This window comes from Anopheles ziemanni, chromosome 3 (genome assembly GCF_943734765.1).
Source record: "Anopheles ziemanni chromosome 3, idAnoZiCoDA_A2_x.2, whole genome shotgun sequence".
Lineage (NCBI taxonomy): Eukaryota > Metazoa > Arthropoda > Insecta > Diptera > Culicidae > Anopheles > Anopheles ziemanni.
Genome location: NC_080706.1, coordinates 50,714,316 through 50,735,339, shown reverse-complemented (window position 1 = coordinate 50,735,339; position 21,024 = coordinate 50,714,316). Strand labels below are relative to the sequence as shown.

Here is a 21,024-nt window from a genome sequence, read left to right as displayed (position 1 = left end):
CCGAGAATCGAATAGACATAAAAAGAGCAGCAAGCAAGGCTTGCTAGGTTTAAGCTTTACTTAACGAATTCGCATCGGATTAATTTCAACCGTGGCAGGTATTAGTTAACAGACGAAATAACAATGGCAATTAATTCAGTGCAGCGAAAATATGGTGTTTCGTCTTCAAACATGAAACAAATCTTACCGAAACTGAACGAAAAACCACAGGAGTGATGTTTTAAATAGGAGTGAAATGTAGAAAAGAGAACATAAGCAACTAGACACACTATGTATTCAACCCACTTAAAACGATGAGAAGAACAAAAGATAAAGAACGATAAAACAATTTTAAATAGTTATATAAAAATATAAATAAATATATATATACGTATCCATATATTATTGTGGGATTACGCACCGTTGACAAGGATTTCCTTCTAGAGTTTATGAAAGTGTACAACCCGAACAAAAAAAAAGCTCGAAACTGAAATCGAACAGGATCTGTAATGTATAATGTGCGATATATTTTGTAAATTGGATGAAAAAGTTAATGTACATAATATAGAGAGAGAGAGAGAAAGAGAGCGCGTGGAAAACCAGAATGTTTCCTATGTGGTGTACTGAAGAATGTTAAGCATGTTATTTTCTTCGTAGAGATGCGAAGGAAAGACGATCGCCGTTCGTAACACGGGAATATAGAATGTTTATGTGTTGAACTTATTGGGAAAAGCGTTGTTGTACAATGTTTCATCCGATCTTGCGAATGCGAAAGATTAGACAAACGTCATAAACAACTGAAAAAAGAAGGAATTATACATACACATATATACATATATAATATATTTTTTTTAATAAAATACAATTAAACGAAAAAAATGAGTAACCGTCAATAGTACTTTATTTAATTTTATTTTTGTTTTTATCCAGTCACATAAGACAGAAAATATGAAAGATGAAAATTATGTTTACACGTTTGAAAAACTATTCAAGTTTAGCAGCGTTTCGGTTAAGGTAAAACGTTTTTCAATAAACGTTGCAAACGTATGAATAGTACCCTAGATAACGAAGCATAGCAGCCTACCCGTCTGGGCCAGCCTACTCCGACTCGGACCCGGAAACGGACTTGCGAGAAATCGGTGACGCTTGCCGGCTACCCGATCCGGAGCGCGATCGCGATCGACCGGAGCCAGATCGTGAGCGAGACCGACTAGCTCGGCTCCCGCGGCTTCCACTGCGGCTTCGACTACGACTTCCGCTTGCACGTCGACTGCCACTTCGACGGCTTCCCGCACTGCGGCTTCGGCTACGGCTACCCGATTTCGAGCGACTCCTCGATCCTCTGCCTCCACGACTGCCCGATCGGCTTCGAGAACGGCTGCGGCTGCGAGAACCGCTCTTGGCACTGCCGCTGCGGCTTCGACCACGGCTTCCCGAGCCCGATCGTGACCTCGAGCGGGACCGCGAGCCCGATCCGGAGCGCACCGATCGCGAACGCGACCGTGATCCACGAGCCGAACCCCCGCTCGAATCGTCATCGTCCGACGCGATACGGCGCTTGCGCTTGGATGCCGGTGCACCCGATTCCGACTCTCCACCCGATTCGTCGCCACTCGCAATCTTCAGACGGCTGTGGTCACTATCGGACTCGCTCGTCGAAACGGTAGCCTTCGAAACGATGCGACTCTTCTGCTTCTGCGACAGACCCTCCTCCGAAGCCTTCTGCTTCTTCTTGCTCTGCCCAGAACCACCTGCTCCTTTCTTCTTGCGCTTACGCGACTGCTCACCGCCATCGTCGTCCTCGCTGTCCGAGTCACCCCCGCTGCCCCTACGGCTCTTTTCCTTCTTCTTACGACTACCGGTCGACTTGCGCGACTTCTTCTCGCCCTTCGACTTACGTTCCCTCGGGGCCTCCTCTCCGCCACTGCCACCTTCGCCCCGTTCACCCCCGCCACTGGCGTCCGAATCGGAAATGTAGTCCTTCCGACCGCGACCACCCTTCTTCTTCGGCTCGGGCGTCGGTTCGGCGAAGAACAGTGCGCTCTTCGTTTTCTCCTTGTATTCCTGGCGCTTGAGCAGCATCTCTTCGTGCGCCTTCCGGCGCATCTCCTCCATCCGACGCCGTTCGTCCGCCTGCCGGCGCTTGAATTCCTCCCGCTCCAGCTCCTGCTTCTGCCGCAGCGACCGTTCCTCTTCGTCGATCTTGCGTGCGCGCGACACGTGGTACTGTGCCTGCTGCAGCAGATCCTGGCACTGGTTCGCTTCCGTTTCCGCCAGCGTTATGTTGTATCGGGTCTTATCACCGTGCGCCGACAGGTAGGTGAAGTACTTGTGAGCCAGTCCCAGCTCGTGCACGGCCTGCAACACCACGCTCAGGACCGATTTTTCGTCCCTCAGCACAAACGTGGCGAGGCGCTGGAGCACGAGCGCAATGTTGAACAGCAGCACCGTATCCTGGGGTGCAACGCGACGTGCCTTCAGCAGTGTCATCTTCGCCTCCTTCAGTTTGCCCGCGCGGAAGTATGCCCGGGCCAGATACTGCATCACCTCGACGTTGTTGTGGCGGTAGAATTTCTTCAGGCAATTCTCGTACATCTGTATCGCGCTAATGTACTGCTTCTGCTCGACGTAGATGTGCGCAATGTTGATCCACACGTCGCAAAAGTCAGCCGTCGCTTCACGGACCTGCGCAAAAATATCGCGCGCCTCAATAATGCAGCCCTTGTGCGCCAACACCGCACCGATGCCGTTCGCGGCCCAGATGTTTTTCGGGTCATTCCGCAGCACCTGCTTGTAGATGGCGAGTGCCTTCTCCTGGTGCTTTTTCTCCTTCTCCTTGTCCCGGTTCGGCTGGTGGAGACTCTGCAGCCAAAAGTTACCGAGCGCAATCAGGGAGTACGCGTCGCTCGAGGTGGCAGGATTCTTGAGAATCGTCTCGAAATTCTTCTGCCCCAGCGTCCACTGCATCTTGGCGAGATGGAGGTTACCCAGCAGCGACCGGGTGTCCGGGTTTTCCATGTTAATCTTCAGTGCGTCCTTGAAGAAATCGGACGCGACAAAAATCAACCCCTTGTCCCGAGCCATACAACCGAGCCGCAGGTAGCAGTCGATGTAGTTCGGGTGCTCCTTCAGGATGTCCTTGTACAGCTTGTCGGCCTTATCGAACACGGCCATCGCTTCGTACAGGCGGGCCAAATTGTACGTCATCGAGACGGAAATCGAATCGTAGTACTGGGCGTCATGCTGGGCCTCGATTTTGGCCCGTTCGATCGCCTGCTCCAGCTTCGACATCGCCTCGTCCAGATTTCCTAGACGATAGTGCAAGGCGGCCACATTGTTCAGTATCTCCGGCGGTATGTCGGCGTTCACCTTCTCCGTTAGGATGCTGGTGGCCGTACCGTACGCTTGCAGCGATCCCGCCAGGTCGTTTTGTTCGAGAATTTGCGCCAACTCGATCCACGCCTCGACATCATCTGGGAACTGCTCCGTGACCTTCTTGAGGTGATTCTTTGCGATATCACGCTTCGACTGTGAGGACGACGTGGCGTACAGCGAGCCAAGGATCTTCATCGTCTCGTAGTTGCCCGGTTGCGCTTTCAGCACCTTCTCGAAACATTGTGCAGCCTGAAACCGAAAGTAAGGCAATTAAACATTCATCCCAAAGACGCCACACGACAAACGCGGTCCTTACGTTTTCCGAATCACCACGATAGATGTACATCTGTCCTAGGCCAAAATGTGGCAGCACAAAATTAACCGGCGCGAACTGCGTCGACTGGTAATAGTACTGAAACGCCTGATCGTAGTCTCGCTGAACATGGAACGCTCGGGCAAGCTGGTAACAGCTTTCCGCCCGCATCGCTTCATTCTCCGTATTGTGGAACGCATGCAGCGCCAGATGTTGAACCTTTTGGTAGTCCTTCTTGAAGAAAAAATGGTTCGCCAAGTGATTCAGCACCATCGGGTTCGTCGAATCGATCGTGTACGCCTTTGACAGCATCTGCACACCCAATCGATTGGATTCTGGCTCGTGAAGGTTTAGCTTCAGGATGGCCAACCCTACCAGCGCACCAACACACTGCGGCTCCAAATCGAGCGCCCGCTGGAACGCCAGCTTCGCTTTCTCCTGATTGTTCAGCTTCAGAAAGCAATGTCCCATGCCAAGGCGTACCGCCGCCGGACAGTTCGGGTTGGTGCGCAATGCCTTCTTGTAGAACGCCAGGGCACCCCGGTAGTCCTTCTTGTTGAACGCAATGCACGCCTTGCCAAGTAGCGACGGTATGTTCGAGGGAGACTGGTTGAGCACGAAGTTGAACTGAGCGTCCGCCTGGTCCATCTTGTCGCCCTCCAGCAGACAAAAGTACGCACGACCCAGCAGATGGTTCTGGTCGTACATGATGATCTTGTCCGCGGTCGTGTATAACAACGTCGCCTTCATGAACAGCTCACGCTTCTTGTCCTTCAGCTTCTCCCGATTGGCCTCCTGCACGTAGTAAGCGGCCAGCATGTCGTACGCCCGCATCTGGTCTTTCTCAAAGTCCCGGTAGTTGATGTTGGCGTCCAACCGGGACGATTCGAGAATTTTGATGAAATCATCCGTTTTGCTTTGTTTGTAGTAAGCAAGCTAGAAGGAAACACGGAACTTTATGAGCCGTCACATCGATTTCAATCTGCGGATATCAATTCCTTACCGCTACGGTAACCCAAGTGTTCAGCTGTGAACGTTCCTGTCGGAGGATGCCGAGCACCTCTTCTCCTTCGGGCAGTTGCTCCGGATCGAGTTCTATTACCTGTGGACACATGAAAATCAACCATTGTGTTTTATTTTAGCAATCGTATTTATAATGACGAAATTTCCATCGAAAAAAGGCCGATCAAACTTTAATGTTTACCTCGTCCGTGTCACGCAGTGGTATTTCTATAGCAGCCATGTTTCCGGCTTGCTTTGGACCTCGGTTGTCCTCGGTTAAATTTTCACTTCTGGCCGAAACAGTTACGTCTACGATGGCACTAGAAGAGTGCGTATCGAACGCAAATCACTTTTCTTCACAATTGCGGCGTATATTAAGAGGTTTTCTCACTTTTCCACAACAAACTACAAACTCACAATCCACGACGCTTGAGTGTCAAGTGTCGGTAATGCTTTTGACATTTACAATCAAGGTCTGAGACTACTTTGAAAGGTTAGCTTATAAACTTTAAGCTGCGGATAGACGGATGCAATATTTCACTGCAATGAAATAAAATGTGACATTTCTATCAAAAATGACAGTGAATGCAATATTTCAATGCTTAATAATTCATTGCTGCTGTGGATCTTTGCAATATTGCAATGAAATACGCATAGCAACATTGCAATGCCTGTCATTTAGATTTAAGTAGAAATGTCAAATTTTATTTTATTGCAATATTTCAATACAACCCGCTAGGCGAATTCGAGCAAATCGTCCAAAAAAACGTCCTTCGTGACACAAACATCGAGAAGTTTTGTATGATGTATAGGACGAAGTAGAATGACTGCTCGAAAAACATCCTACATTTGGTTCATCCCCATACAGAAAAGTAGAACGTTTGTTTCGCGCGTAGGACGTTTTTCGGACGATATTTCGAGCTACCTAATTTTTTTTTTAATGAAATAAAATTCATTCGGTAAAAGAGTAAATGAGGCCCGGGCTAGATTCTCCTCTTCCTACTGGTTCACATTAAGCGCCTGAAGCTATGCAAAGCGCGACGCATGCATACTTTTCAAATATTTGATCGCTAACGGTTCGCTTAAAAGAATATAACGGTTTAAACTAATCACGCAGTGGAGGTTGAATGCGGGCTAATATACTTTTACATGTTAAGTTACTGTAAGTTACTAGTAACTAAACTATACCACACATGATGGACAGCATGAAACAATGAGTTTAGTCGAAGAAATGAGTTGGAAACGGCGGCGCGCCCGCAGCGAGCGCAGCGAGCGGACTGCGCTAGGTCTACTGAAAAAGAGAGTTTGTTATAGTTTTGAAAAATAAGGGGGGCCCGTGGGCCCCCCTCATACCGCACCCTTAGGTTGATTGCGTAGCCGAAATTAACGGTACACACTACGATTCAAATACTCGTAGGTTGAATTTAACGAATTAATGTATCACCAATTGCATACATTCAGTTTAAACGTCCACAAGAGGTGTACCCACGATCGAAAACATGGCGGCCGGGGCCTCATTTACTCTTTTACCATTCATTCTACCAAAATGACAGTCATTGTAATATTTCTATGCGTATTTCATTGCAATATTGCAAAGATCCAAACCACCGGTTGAGCATCGAAATACAGCCTTTTACGATGGATAGCATAAGTTGAACGCCTTTGTAAACTCCGTTATCGCGTCTGGAAACCGGAATATGACATCTTGCAATCCTTCATCGCGTTTGTCACCTTCATTAATGATTCTTTATACCCTTATTAGACGAGGAATGTATCTGTCATATTTTTCCATCCTTTTACTGTCAAAGTAGGCTCTGGCAGGGCGTTTGACATATAAATGATGTCCGCTCGTGTAATAACGCAAAGTTCCACAAAATGGGTTTTGCAGTTATCCCGGTTGACAAAAATTCAAATTTTTTGCAACTGTCATGTAGTACCAGCAAGTTTTTCCATGGCAGATTGCTGGGACTCTTGCTGGAACTACATAGTACCAGCAACAATGTCAATTTCTGTCAACCGGGATTTGATCATTTTCAAGTTTGAATTTAGCGTATTGTTCATCCTAGAGTAACAAACAAAATCCGTTGCAAACAACAAAGCAAAAAGTAAACAAATCGCCACTTTGACATATAAATTCCAGTCGAAAGAAAATCGGAACCGGTCATGCCTGATTCCGATTTTGAGGAAGGAATGTATCTGTCAAGCTCGTTTGGCAGATAACTTCTGGAAAAATATGACAGATACATTCCTCGTCTAATAAGGGTATTAAACTCGAATATGATATCCTTAAACTTCATTATCGCCCTGTCAGATTGGAGGCCGGTTTGTTTTGGGTTTCATAGATGCAAATTGTGTACACATACATATATAGTCAACCATTCGAAAAAGACGTTACTGTTCACAAATTGTATCCACGCTGTGAATCAATTATTTTAAACGATTGAACGGTTCTATTGAATATCTGTTATGGAAATGGTATATTGTGTTATACACAAATCATAGGAGCGCCCATAGAAACGGAAATGTAAGATTTATTCTTACCAATCTAGTAAGCTTAGATGTGCTGCGGTGAAGGTAATTGCAAGTGAGAATTTCAGATTCCGTGATAAACAAGCTCAGCGAAGGAGAAACAGGATTAATTTGCCCACTGAGGAGTAGTGAATTGGCCTTTTATTCCCCATTGAAACTGGAAAAGGAGTGTTGGGTCACGTTTATGCCAAACTCGCATATCGAAACTTTTACAATATCGAGATGTTCCTATGTAGCCTTTAAATTTAAATGTTAATGTGATATACAACTAGTTCCTGTAAATGACCAGTGATTTATCAAATCATCCATTGCATCCTTGCAGAATATAATAAAAACTATAGTTTGGTCGAAATAGCAAACCTCAAACGTGTACTTTCAATTGCATGCCAAAGAAACAATACAACAATGTAACAATGCTTTTCAGTGGTTTGAGATAAACTGATCCTCTGAAAATGTTTTGAACTGTGTATGAAAATGTTTTAAATCTAGGCCCTGCATGATTATTTGCATGGTATGCAACATTTTAGCGTTGGTTTTAGGAATTTATACATAGATCACCGCAAAAATGAACAAAATATAAATAGCTTTCTTAGACTAGATGGGGTATCACAGAATCCCAAAACAAACGCCCTAGTTCCTGCTCTTGCCCTTTGATGTCCCCACACAGCATACACCTACACGGTAAACAACACCTTGGAAAAAACCTAAAAAATGGCTCGAGAAGATCTCGACATGGCCAGCTATTTATTCGTTTGTTTTCAATGGTTTTTTTTTTACTTTTTGTATGGGACAGCATCGTTATAACAGACAAGTCTCGGCAGAAAATCATAATGACCTCAGACGATTCAAAAGTAGGTTTACAAATTTTGGATTATTTATTTAAATTATTGTGCAAGTCTTTGATGCAATCAGTTATAGAAACTGTTTCCTATCTGAAAAACAGTGATAATAATTTTGGAATTACTTGAATTCATTTGAATTTTTTTGGAAAAGTTGAAAATGCAGCAAATGTGGAAGTAATTTAAAAAAATACTAAATAATTTATGAGATACTCAACTTAAACACCAGCATTATTTTCCCATTTCGTTCTTGATCTAAACCCGACAATGTTACCATATTGAGCCCTCGAAATCAAACGACACAGCTGCTGCAACGTGAGGTAAGGCGTATCAAATCAGAACAATCCGGCTTTTTCCCTTGTACACCGATGTTAAGTGCTTTTTATTTGGCGTTAAATTTCGAAATCAATAGAATTAAAGCAAATAATGATGAGTTTTCCTTTGCAGCTCCCCTATCCATATCATCGGTTGATCGTCGGGATGACGACGTTGCGTCTGTCCTTGTACACAAACACATTACGCGGTCCTTGGCGTTGTCCTATCTGAATATATTCGACATTATGTCTATTCCCTCGAACGAACACGAGACTTATCGCAATCCAACTCAAAGAAAGACAATCGGCCCCTCCCTCTTCGGGTAAAAAGGACACTCGGGTTCCTACGTATCCTGCAACTCTCGGTTATGCACAATGGCGTTAGAGAATCCGAGGTAGCCGACGGGGTTTTCAAGGTGCTCGGGGTGAACTTACTGAAGACACACTATCGTCACAGACGCAAGCCGTTTATCCCAAGAACGCCCCAAAGCGTAAACCATCCATTTGACATACCAAGCCCCTAAAATGCGCAGCACTTCAGGCTCCTTTGTGTTCGTCCACCATAGCTTTCGCTGATGCTTTACAGCTTCTCAATTGTCCACGTTCTTTCTCTCTGAAGTGTGTGCAAAGTCACACTTTCCGATGTTGGCCGGGCGAAGGAATAAAAAGTGGAAAAAGTACAGCCAGGCTGACTGGCAGCAATTATGTCAAATTAGAAACATAAAAGGCGATTTGTTGGCCAGGCTGAAAGGGAAACGATTAATGCCAATTATAAACCCTGAAAGGACAAGTTCCAAAGCACGAGTATAGGCCGTAATTCTTTCATTTTTTCCTCCACCTTTTGTGACAATCGGCGACAAACAGCTTGGGGGTCCTTGCTTGTCCTGTGCCGAATGTCCCCTTCTCCGTCGTCCCAGATCTGCTTTTCGGAATAATTTCTTTCAATAAAAGTCATCCTACAAAAATCATTCGAAGGTCCGACAATCATAAGCATTGGTTCGATCTCGTGCGCAACGCGTTCGGCAGCGCAAGGACCTCGCGCACATGTCTGAAAAACCTAAAAGCCAGGTGTGATCTTTTATGAGAATCTGTCCATGAAAGCATATGGTGGCGTAGAGGCTTTGGTATACGCTTTAAAATCGATCTTCGGGCTCCTGTCGATCCTGCGTGTCTAGCAGCACGGGACAAAAAAAATCTAGCCGTACGGTAACAATCAACAATCAATGCCACCATTTTTCTTTTTGATGTAATATGTAAACACTCGTTTTTTTTAATTGCGATAATTACTCGCTCTTCAACAGAGCAAAGGATTTAAGAATTTGGATGCAAATTTACAAACATTCAATTATTTGAAATAAATTCACTTTCCAAATGCAAAAGACTGTAACTTTTTTTACATCCAAGATGTATGCTAAAATCATATGAAATTTTACATGAAACCATTTTTCCAGGAAATACATACTGTGTCCAGTTAACCACTAAGACCACTAAGGTTTTCGCACGTTTTCATGAATATAACTATTTAAAGTTTGAGACCCAAGTTTGACGTAGATGCACATAACTTCTGAACTTTGTTACAAATTACAATACTACTAGACCGGGGATCCAGGTAAGTAATCTTGACTGCATTGACGAACATTGAAGTTAATCTGATAAGTAAGTTACCGTAAAATAATGGTGGCATGATAATTTTCATACAATTATTTTGTTATAGTTCAACGATTAACTTAGAATCCTGAGGTTTACGAAAGGTCAAACTTATTCATAAGTTAAAGCGATATAACTACATACTACCTTATAAATCCTACTGTATGGTGTTTAAGTGGTTCTATAGAAACTTGGCAGTGTTTTTTTTAATTTGGTCATGAAAAGAAATGTGATCCTTCGTCCTGTACTACGCTCTTCTTCTAATGCAATGCATAAAATCAAATCAGTGCTGAATTATATATTTTGCCTACCCTTATTTTAAACGATGTTATTTTTAAAATTGTCAACAAAACATTTGCATTCTTCTGTGGCTTTTTGTTCATTGTCACAGAGTGGTTCTTCAGATTGGTCTACTGAGTTCATTCGCAACTTCTGATAGCTAATTTGGGAAGGAATCAACACAAAAATGGCTGTGTGAGAACCTCGGAAACGCAACAGGCGTTTTTACCTAAATGCCCCTTTTCACAGTCGTTGAAACGAGTTAGAAGTCCAGCATGACATTGATATAGTGCTTAAGAAATCGTTTGTCAAGAAACGGTCGCAAGGATCCCATAGCGTCACGGAAACGATCAAGAAAACAAACATAAGCAAAGCAAAAGAGTTGCAGCATATTGTCGAGCGCCGGCCAGTAAGTGCAGTAGGGTGACATTTTGTCAAGAGGTAGGCACTCGAGAAATTTTCCTCTAAGGAAACGAGCGCGCACTGTTGTGGCCACTTGGGAAACGACGAGGTACATTTCCCACAGAAGTCGAACTCGTGCGTTATAGGTTAATACTGGGGAACGAGTTGGTTATGCTGCTGGGCATGTGCATAATTAAGCTGTATTTCCAAAACATCCTGCCGGTGAGTACTTTTCTATGCATTTCCCTTCAAAACCACCCGCCATTGGTTTGTGGGTATCGGTTTCGCTTATACTCCAGAAGAAAAGTAATATGATATCCTATTAAGAGGCAACTTGATGTCAACGTAATCCGAAACATTGCGGTTATTGTCGCCGCCACGGAAAATAATTCAACAGCATCCCACCGTACACTGTTTTTTTCTATAGATTTTCTCTTTTACCACAACCATACATCAATTTACACACAAAAACAGAGTACAACAAGGATTATAACTCTACTCAATAACCCTTGTTACAGCTCGATCCAACTAGGACCACCGACGAGCAGCACCCGAGTGATGCCTATTATTGAAGAAATGTAATCCAATAATTATGGTAGCTGCATCGCGTGTTTAGAAATAATCCCATACATGATCTTTTCACGCGACCCTTCACATGGACAATATGAAGCGGGTGAAACTAATCTCTGAGCTTCATGAGAAAACTATGCCGCGTGAAGATTCATAAAATGTTTTTCTGTAACTTATTGTTTGCGTTTGTTTTTTACATATTTTTATTTTACGGGTTTTTGTACCTTTACGATATTTTTTTCATTTCAAACATAACATAACATTGAAATTTAACAACATTAATAACCATCATAATTAAACTCTATCAAAATCACCATTAGGGCTCAATACCCCCCTCATTGATCGCAACTGTATCCCGCAGGCAACCTTATTATCAACATACAATCATTTGCTCAGTACACGCACTCAGGCGACAAATGTATACAAATGTTTACAAAACAAAATCAAACCCTTCTCCCGTCCAACTTTCTCCGTACAATAAGCAACTCGCATTGATGTAGTTCTGTACGTGTAAGGGGGATTTGATACAGCGCTTCCTGTAATACCCCTATCCAGATCATAAGCTGCCGCAACACTGACGGCTGGCTGCTGATAAACCGCCATTTGGGAGAGAAAATTGTACGGTGTCCTTCTTCCAACGTCTATGCTCGACGAGTAGGAAGAAGGAAAACCCTATACAATCGACCGGAATGCGCACCGGCAATCAAAATCAAAGTTGACGGAGTGGAAAATCTGTTTAATTGAAAACCTATGGACGAATGAAACCCATTCATCATCCCATCGCACAGGGGGGAAATGCGATGGCCGCTCCGATAATCCAGCTACTGACGCGGCTCGTAAACCTATCTATTAGCGTCTCATCCCGATCACACGGCTCGGGACATCCTTTTCTTGCCCTTGTTGGCGAATATCGTAAACATTTGCACATGCAAGACCAACGGTCCGGGGACGGCCATTGCTAATTTGGACTGTTGCTTGAACCGTTACCCGGAAGCGGATGATTAGCGTGTTCCGGTGGCGCTGCTTCCGGAAGACTAATAAGACTCTTCATCAACAAATAATTGAATGTATTATTGAGAAAACGAGTTAGTTAGTTAGTTTGTTTGCATTATATTAGTTTGGTTATTTACATTAGAGAAATGTTAATAAAATAGTAACTCGATCGTTATAATATGTAATTTGAATTTGATCAAATATAATTTGATTCATCGTTGTTAAAATTATTATTTAAAAAATCTGTAATCTGATCAGTCAAATTTAAACGTGAAAGAGTCGAGTAATATTAACAGAATAGCCTAGACTAGAAACTTGAAACATTAAATCTTTTTTTTTTAAATGGTGTTAACAATCAGCGTGAAATTGGAACAGATTAATTTATTAAGTAAGGACAAACATTCAAAAGTAGATTTTTTTTCATTTCTTTTGTTTGTTTTAACTTAAAGCAAGTAAAATTGATTCTACCAAAACCAAATCTTTCATAGTACTAAATTGTTGTCTGAATACATTTGTAAACTTCTAACGAAGCGTACTCGTAAAATTTACTGATTGATTATTCTGTGTTTGTAAACATTAACGGTACGTTTATGTGAAAAAACTTCTGTGCAAAGTTAACTTACACATAGCTTTATTGCATCAACAGATAGTTTCAGGGTGAATTTTCTTCCCTGAAATGATGAACAATTTTGATCCTACTTAAAAAGTGTACATCTGTTTTATCTTCTGATGAAATTTATCTCCAAACTAATTAAAAGCAAACAATTCTGACAGAATCCAAATCGGCATAACTGAGCCACTTTAACAATCTAAAACATTAGATCCTGTTAATCCCAGACAAGTATCGCAACCTAAATACAACTCCCTTCGCAGAACATGCCATCTACACCCGTCCGCATCAACCATCTGCCCTTCAGGCGACGGTACTAAATTAAAAACTACTTCAGCATCACCAGTGTATTAGCCTGCGCAGTGTGCGATGAATAATGCACATCCCATTGGCTTGAATTAACTTCCAGACCACCATTTTGACGGTACAAAACTGGCCTGCTCGTGCAAAGCGTCGAGCACAAGCAACTCATCTCAACCGCAGAACATCCTGGCACGCTCTCCCCTCCTGAACGGTACTGGTTTGATCATACAAATGCAAATATAGACCTATTCCGGTGAGTACATTAATTTAAAATAAGATGGCTAATGCCGGCCGACGGACTGCTTTCCATCTTGCCGAAAGAATCACTTCAACCCCTCGATTGATAAACCAATTTGAATATTAACCACAAGCTCGACAAAGTTCATAAACTCCGTGTAGCAGAACCGAACAAATGGAGGTTCGTCGCGATTGCATTGTATTTCTTCATCCTCGATGGCTATGCGTGAACGAGCGGGATATTGGAATGGCAAGAAGATGGTTAAAGTAGATGACAAGATCTAGAGGGATTCTTTACGAGGGGAACCGTAGAACGCAGAAATTTGTCACTCTTTTGTTACGTCCAATGAAGTTTCATAAGCCCATCACGTTTTTCAAGATCCTTCAAATAACCAAGAGTGAGTAACAAAATTGTTTAGCACGCTTAAGGATGGTGAAACAGAGTGGCCATCTTCAGAAAAACTCACCGAACATTCCCCTTTTTTTCCTGTCACTCGAGCTCATCATTATCGTCAGTACATGACCGCATAAAAAAAAAGAGGGACGGCACAAATTTTCCCCCGAAGAGAACTGGTTTCTGCCATCCTTCCGTTGTATGAACCATCCATCGTAACATATGTACTCGTTTGGCTATGATCCACATGGCGCGGCAAACACTTCCCCGTACCAGTTCGGATCGTTTTAATTTGAAAAGTATCCCAGAAACATTATCTCCCTTCCGCTACTGAAGCTCTTCTCGGATGCGCGCTTTCGCGATGTCCTGTGCAGTCGCGCATCAAACTAGATACTTCTAGAGAGGGTTGGGCAGAACCGATTTCGAATCCCCTCGCGCTTGTAAAGACATGATGCATATATATTCGTGCGTAAATGTCAATTCTATAAAGTAACGCTTTGGGACCTCAAACGTGGACCCTTCGCAGAGAGTGTAGACACGACAAGGATATTGTTGTAACTGGCACTGCCAGAGGGAAACTGTTTTCCTATTGTTGCAGAATAATAAATAAATTATCTAATGCAATCCGTGAAAATAGTGATTTGTTAGCTCGACGGCTGCGTAGCAGTGTGGCCTAGGGGGATAAATGTGGATGCGCTGATGACTGATGATGATGAACGTGATCATCATCGTGATTTTTGCAATGCGTTTATTGACCGAATTTCTCCAAAGATTAATGAAATATAATCTATAGACCGAAAAGTACCCAAATGATACAAATTTTATTCATAATTGACATCAACAATGATCTATTGCACGAAATAGAGTTAAAGACGATAAAACTAGCAAAATGATTTGTTTTTTTTTTTCTTTCGTAGTATTTTTTTTTCTTTATCCTGTTTCTATGCTCTGAGCTCACATTTTAAAATCAATTAAACAAAATGTATTGTTTCCTCCTCACCACGAATAGAATCAAAATATGTGTCTTCTATTGGTTTTATCATGCCAACTGATTTTAGCAATGAAACATACAAAACTGAATAAAGAAGAAGTAGAGAAGAATCTTGTATTAACAATGAAGGTAATAAACATACCCAAATGGATTTTATAAACCGAAATATTACAGAAACATCTTCATCATGTTTATAGCCGCAACTGTTTGCTTGTATATGCATCATAAGCAATCATGCTCATTTTGATTCCTGTTCTTCTCTTCAATAAAATTAACTAAATTGGGTGCCATAAATGAACTCCAATAAAGCAACCCTAGGGGACAAGGCAAAATCAGTTCGTGCCAACGAATCCGCTGTAATTAAATTTATAATCATTTACTCTAAGAACGGAAACAAGTAACATATTATGTGCTATAAAATGTCAATCGCGAAGAGATCGAAGAAGCAGGAGCTTTTAAATGGGACAAATCCATAAGGACTCATCGAGCGACATAATTGCGACATTGTCGTCCACTCAAAGAAGCTGGTAACAGTTATTCTTTCTTCTAGTAACCGTCGGAAAAGAAAAATCTTGGCTTACAATAGAGGTACACACGACGGCCTCTTTCTGGGCAATAGGGATGAGGCAGGCGATGAAAATGGCACTAGGAACATGCATAAAATTGTTACCTTTTTCCACCGTTTTATTTCTCTGCAGACTTCTTCGAGATTTTGATACAAATCAAAAGAAGAAGCAAAAACGCATCCTAGCCAAAAAATTGCATTGATCGATTGTATCCGTATTCGAAAAGGAAAAAAAACCCGTAAGAATGCAATTCAGCATGCAACATTGAATAATATAATAGAAGAGGCTAGGTCGAGCCGATATCGGCCAAGATTTGTTGAGTTCTGCCCGAAAAGTGCCTTTGCGCTCGAGAAGTAGCGCTCACATTGTCAAGACGTTGCGACCGATCGATCCTTTCCGCTCGATCTTCGCCGCAACCATGTTCAAATAAAAAAAAGAAAAAGAACTGCTTCAGTTAAGGGCGTACGGACAATTTATCACGCTGCTGGAGTGATGCTTGTTTAAATGTTTTGTGGGAATTGACAACGCTCTCGAAAAGTGCATCCCATTCAAGCACTTCATTCATGCATTCTCCGCTCCATTCAACCGAAAGCTGCCGATGGGCAACGCAATTTACACGGCGAAAAGGCGAAGGGATCGGAACTAAGAACCCCAGGGGAAAACATAATGCAACAGTGTCCTCAATGGCCTTCTTTCGAGGTGCTACTCATGATTTTTTTTTATTTTGGGATTCCTCACCGACCAGGATCTAGAAATCAATAAAATTAATTGATTGATAGTCTTCGTAAGGACCTCTTTTAGAAGTGACCATAGATTTGACATTCCTCTCTGTGTGATTCCTTGAGCTGTGGTTATAGGAAGAAGTATTTGAAAATTTGTTGAAAAAATGATTGTAAATTTAAATCATGTGTGGTTTTTGGTACGGTAGGGAAATAAACGTGACAGATTAGTTGCAGTTAACTGGAAACAAACCTATCAAAATTATAAATTTTATAAGTAAGCAATATTCCGCAAAAAACCCACACTAACTAGCCGGTTATCCGCTTTAGTTGTCAATGGAAAAATATGCACTTTTGTGTAAGAATGGTTATATACATACTACAATAAACACCCTGCTATACATCGATTTACAATCCTTTTACATATTTCTTTCGTCTCGAATTTTATGATCTTTTCTAAAATTCTACTGACTATATGAACAACCTCTACAGATTGCACTCACCCGTGTGCGTTTAAGGACAACTCTGTTGACGAAGTCTTCTGTCGGTTTCTTTGGTCCTGCGCCGACTCCTTTCGTAGGGTTTGCCACTCCAGCGTAGGCGCATGATGACACTTGAACTTCATGCGATAAACATCAACAAGTTTTAAGAGACTAGCGATTTTTCGATCATTGCATTTAGTTCCCACACATTTCTTTCCCACACATGACAAAAATGGTATTCCAATAAGGCAAATAGAAAGAATATTGTACTTAGCTGATAGGCTCATAGACAAAATTAGAACAAGTTCCAGTGATTGATATCAAAAATGATAATGTATGCATTAGCGATAATGAGCAGTTTTGTCGGCGTAACGTACATTTTTAGAATAAAATGAGCATGAGAAGAATATAAATGGAAATAACTCCTGCCTTCACTCCGGTCAATATGCGACAGTCAAATAAACTAGAAAAAAAACCGATTAAAAATTTTAAGTATAATACCCATCTTTAACCATTTGTGAAACAGCTAATGGGTGTTTTCTATTCCTCATCACATGCGCGAACCGCAGTTTTCTTTTCTTTTATTCTGGTCTCGTGTTGCAAATCTCGGCAAATTTTCCATACATTTTCCGCAGTCGATGTACCATATCTGCAAGAAAAGATGTTTTCACATTGGCGGTATCGCTTTTAGCAAAACATCAATCTTTCCGTTCCACTGCACTTGCAAGAAAGGCTTGTTTTGTTTGGTTTGCTGCAAAAGGATTAAGTTTTTTGTAAGCTCATCGTTCTACGCTCGCCATTCAGTTGAAAGGTAGCGTTGATCAAGCATGACAACCCTTTGATGTGATCATACATATGGTCGGATATTGGAAAAGCTGTGTTTCACGCCGCCAGCTTTTGGTTTCGTTTGTTGTAATTATGATCTGTCTAAGTTGCTCCTCTTTGTGTGTATGCTTCGAAGCGTTGAAAAGATAGAAAACCTCTATTTATAATTGTAACTTACGTGGTGTTCTGCGGATCACGATTCTAATGAATATGAATCAGTGTTTGATTTAACACATTGCCTTCACCAGACAAATTGTTAGTATTATAAAAAAAACTTGCAAGGACTTAACATATTTAATGTGATTTTTATAAAATTTATGACTTACTCCATTGCAGCTCTGATTGTCTAAACAGCTATAATTTTAACCCTGTAATTCAAATTAAAAACATGAATATATAGATTTCTATGAGCCTTATTAGATAGAAACTTGAAAGAAAGTTAATACACCGATAAAAGAATACTTTTTGAAATATTCTAAATTCAGGAGACAAATGTACATTGTTTTGAAATAATGAATGTGATCACGCTACGTGCACAAACAGTTTATTTCAAAATATCATCTCTGTATCGGTCCATATTAACAACCAAACTGAATTAATAAATATTGAATCAGTTTAAATAAAATACGATCGGTTGATATAAATCTACTATGAAAGAATAAAAAAAAGCTATCGAATTATAAATAACAAAAGGATGTTTTGACCCATCTCCGTTCGTGATTAAATTCAACTAAAAGAAAATGTAGTCCACGTGAGCTAACAATTTCTTTTCCAATTGTAGCACACTCTACACTCGTTTGCTTTCCGCTCGACCCTAACCATGGGCAAGGCGGGTGGCTGTCGTGCCAGACATTGTGGCGGCTTTTCCGTCGCGCCGAAAAGTCTACCATACCTGAGCACCGAAGCTATGTCTTTTCTTCTGAAAACAATTGTTCCACTCGAGTCAACACTGCTTCGCTTTTGAAGGTCCTCCACGTCTTCTATTTTGCTACAGTATGACTGTGAAGGCAAAAGCACGATCAAAAATGATCTCAAGCCGTGGCACAGCAACCGCTGGTTTCGATATCGCTCTGATGTTTTTGGCTTCGAAAATAGATTATTTTATTGCTTCCAAAAAGGATCTCGATGGAAGAGCGAACGAAAAAACTCGGTGAAAACCTATTACGAATCCTTCGGTAGTCACCGATCCGTCTGAAAAAGGGGCGGAGTTCCCTGGAGTGTAATGATCATTTGTACCACGATCAGGAGTCGGTTTGGATTTTTTCTTTCTCCCTATCGAAACAGAAGTGCAATGAATAACTAATAAAAATGAAATGCATCCCTTCAGCACTTCACCCTCCGCGTTGAAAACGGATCCTGCGAGCATCAATGGAGAAAAGCGAAAAAGAAACCTTTGAGAAGAGCAACAGGGATGGCAGGATACGGCACACCCTCGATGGTTCCGACCATCTGTTCGACCGGCTCTCGGTCGATGAGAGGTGACGAATTGTTTGTTGGTTTGCTACCGGCAGGAGGCAGACTTTTCGACCCTCCGTACACCAGGTATCGGTGCCCTACGCTGTTGACCTGGCCCTCGCCCAATCGGAGGACTGATTTTTGTCAGTATTTCTTAGACGGGTAGAGAGGGGGGAAAAAGGATACCGGTCCATCGGACCTATAAATACCCTTCCCACTGGGCAAGACGCTCGTCAGACAGAGATTTGAGCTAGAGAAGTGAAGTCGTTGTGAAGCCTAGCCAACCTCACCATACCGTGTTTTGGATTGAAAAGTTTCTTGAACGAGCAGAAGAAAAACAACCGAACTTTCTGTGATCTTTCCCCAAGTGCCTACGGCTTAGTGAACGTGAAAAGGAAGAAAATTACGACAATGTCTCGATCGTTTCTAGTGGATTCGTTAATCAGTGATAAGCCAGCGCCGGTGAAAAAGGCTTTCCCCTTCGTGGGACCCTTCACCCAGTTACCCGTTTCGCCGCCGGCAGCTTCCATCCCGTACTCGGCGTGTTACGTTGGAAGCTATCTGTTCTCGCTTGGATTGCAACAACAACAGCAGCAGCAGCAGCAACAGCAACAGTTGCTTCAACAACATCCGCAGCCATTCTACTCGCACAACCTTCCCCACACACCCACCACCCCGCCGGTGGTTCCCTTCTGGCACTCGGATGTGAAACACGAGCTGTCACCCAAGCTCTACCAACCGACCGATGTGTCACCGCCGAAGCTTTCCCCCAAGGAGGACTACTACCGGAAGCTGTACCGCAGTGAGAAGACCCCGGAACGCTTCGCCCCCTACACTACCTCGGCACCGTTAGCGAGCGCCATCAGTAGAAAGTCGGCTGCTCTCGTCAAGCCAGAACCTACCACCAGTTCAACTCTCCAGCCAAACCTACCGTCGGCAGCGATTCCTTCGACGACACCTTCACCTACTCCACTCGGGGAACCGTGCCAGACCTACGCCATCGACGATGAACTATCGAGCAAGCGCATTCGGACGGCCTTCACCAGCACACAGTTGTTGGAGCTGGAGCGCGAATTCGCCGGCAACATGTACCTGACCCGGCTGCGCCGCATCGAGATCGCCACCCGGCTGCGACTATCCGAGAAGCAGGTCAAGATTTGGTTCCAGAACCGACGCGTCAAGCGCAAGAAGGGTGATGCTCCGTTCGGTTCGGAATTGTCCGGCGGTGCTGGAGTGGGAGATGGTGCGTCATCGCCCAAGGAGCATCAACATGGGCAGCACTGTTGTTGCCGGGGATCGAGTTGTGGTGGGGCGACTGGATCGGACTCGGAAGCCGACCAACCACGCTCTCCTCAGAATCCGACCGGATCCAGTTCTCCCGTCGGACGCCAGCAGGATCAAGCGTGGGACTTTAGCAAAGCCTACCACCACTAACGAAAGTCGCCAACAATCGACAACTGGACGCTCCGTCCATATCCAGTGATCATATTGTACATAACGAATGAGATACGGCGAATGTTTTCCTCTATCCTACGATGCTAAGACATAATAAACAATTGTAAAATAAATGACATAAAATTAAAATCATAAAATCTTATCTTTCATTTGATATCTACATAACTAACAAATTTATATCACATAAGAGAGAGTTTTCATGTACTTAGTAACATTATAAATACCAATCAAAAATGAAAAAACTATCTCAAAAGATGATTCTTTTCGAATAGCAATGTTTTTTTTTGCTATTTTTCTTACATTTGTTCCACGAGAGTGATTGAGAGTGGGTTTTGTCATACAAACAAGAAATCCGTAAAAAATATATTTGCAAATTTATTAAAACGCTTTATTACTCGAATGATCGTGTTAATCGTGAGCAAATTGATATAAAATATGGAGAAATCATGCTGCAACTTTATTTTGAAAGAATAAATGGAATAAATGTAAAGTTTTTCTATAGACATAAATAAATGATAGCAAAAAAATTAACGTAAGTAGTTGTATTAATATTTTTACAACATGAAATTTCATTGCACAGTAACATAGTTGTTTCAAAGTACTGCTTCAAAGAACCCGATGTCACATTATGGAAAAAAATCGTAATCTTAAACAGTAAAATAAATTCAAGACATAATAACTTCACAAAAGTTGATTCATATTTGGAATTTTAATCATGTTTCTTTCAAACAATAGTAAGCTGCAC

The 21,024-nt window shown here is 42.4% G+C and overlaps 2 protein-coding genes across 2 annotated transcripts; one reads left to right on the top strand and one right to left on the bottom strand.

Moving 5' to 3' along the window:
* Positions 1–872: 872 nt before the first annotated feature.
* On the bottom strand, positions 873–4,910 carry LOC131289386 (RNA polymerase-associated protein CTR9 homolog). The gene is made up of 4 exons (XM_058318622.1): positions 4,872–4,910; positions 4,671–4,769; positions 3,671–4,603; positions 873–3,603 (listed from the first exon to the last, which is right to left on the bottom strand). The coding sequence occupies exons 1-4, from the start codon at positions 4,908–4,910 to the stop codon at positions 1,078–1,080; spliced, it is 3,597 nt and encodes a 1,198-aa protein (XP_058174605.1). The 3' UTR covers positions 873–1,077.
* A 14,325-nt stretch (positions 4,911–19,235) lies between these two features.
* Positions 19,236–20,258, top strand: LOC131286421 (homeobox protein Hox-B4-like). The gene has a single exon (XM_058315367.1). The coding sequence runs from the start codon at positions 19,236–19,238 to the stop codon at positions 20,256–20,258; it is 1,023 nt and encodes a 340-aa protein (XP_058171350.1).
* The last annotated feature ends 766 nt before the right edge of the window (positions 20,259–21,024 follow it).

Coding starts and splice junctions, on each gene's coding strand:
- LOC131289386 (XM_058318622.1), bottom strand. CDS start 4,910: ATGGCTGCTATAGAAATACCACTGCGTGACACGGACGAG. Junction 4,604..4,670: donor ACACTTGGGTTACCGTAGCG/GTAAGGAATTGA, acceptor GTTTCCTTCTAG/CTTGCTTACTACAAACAAAG. Junction 3,604..3,670: donor ATCGTGGTGATTCGGAAAAC/GTAAGGACCGCG, acceptor TTTCGGTTTCAG/GCTGCACAATGTTTCGAGAA.
- LOC131286421 (XM_058315367.1), top strand. CDS start 19,236: ATGTCTCGATCGTTTCTAGTGGATTCGTTAATCAGTGATAAGCCAGCG.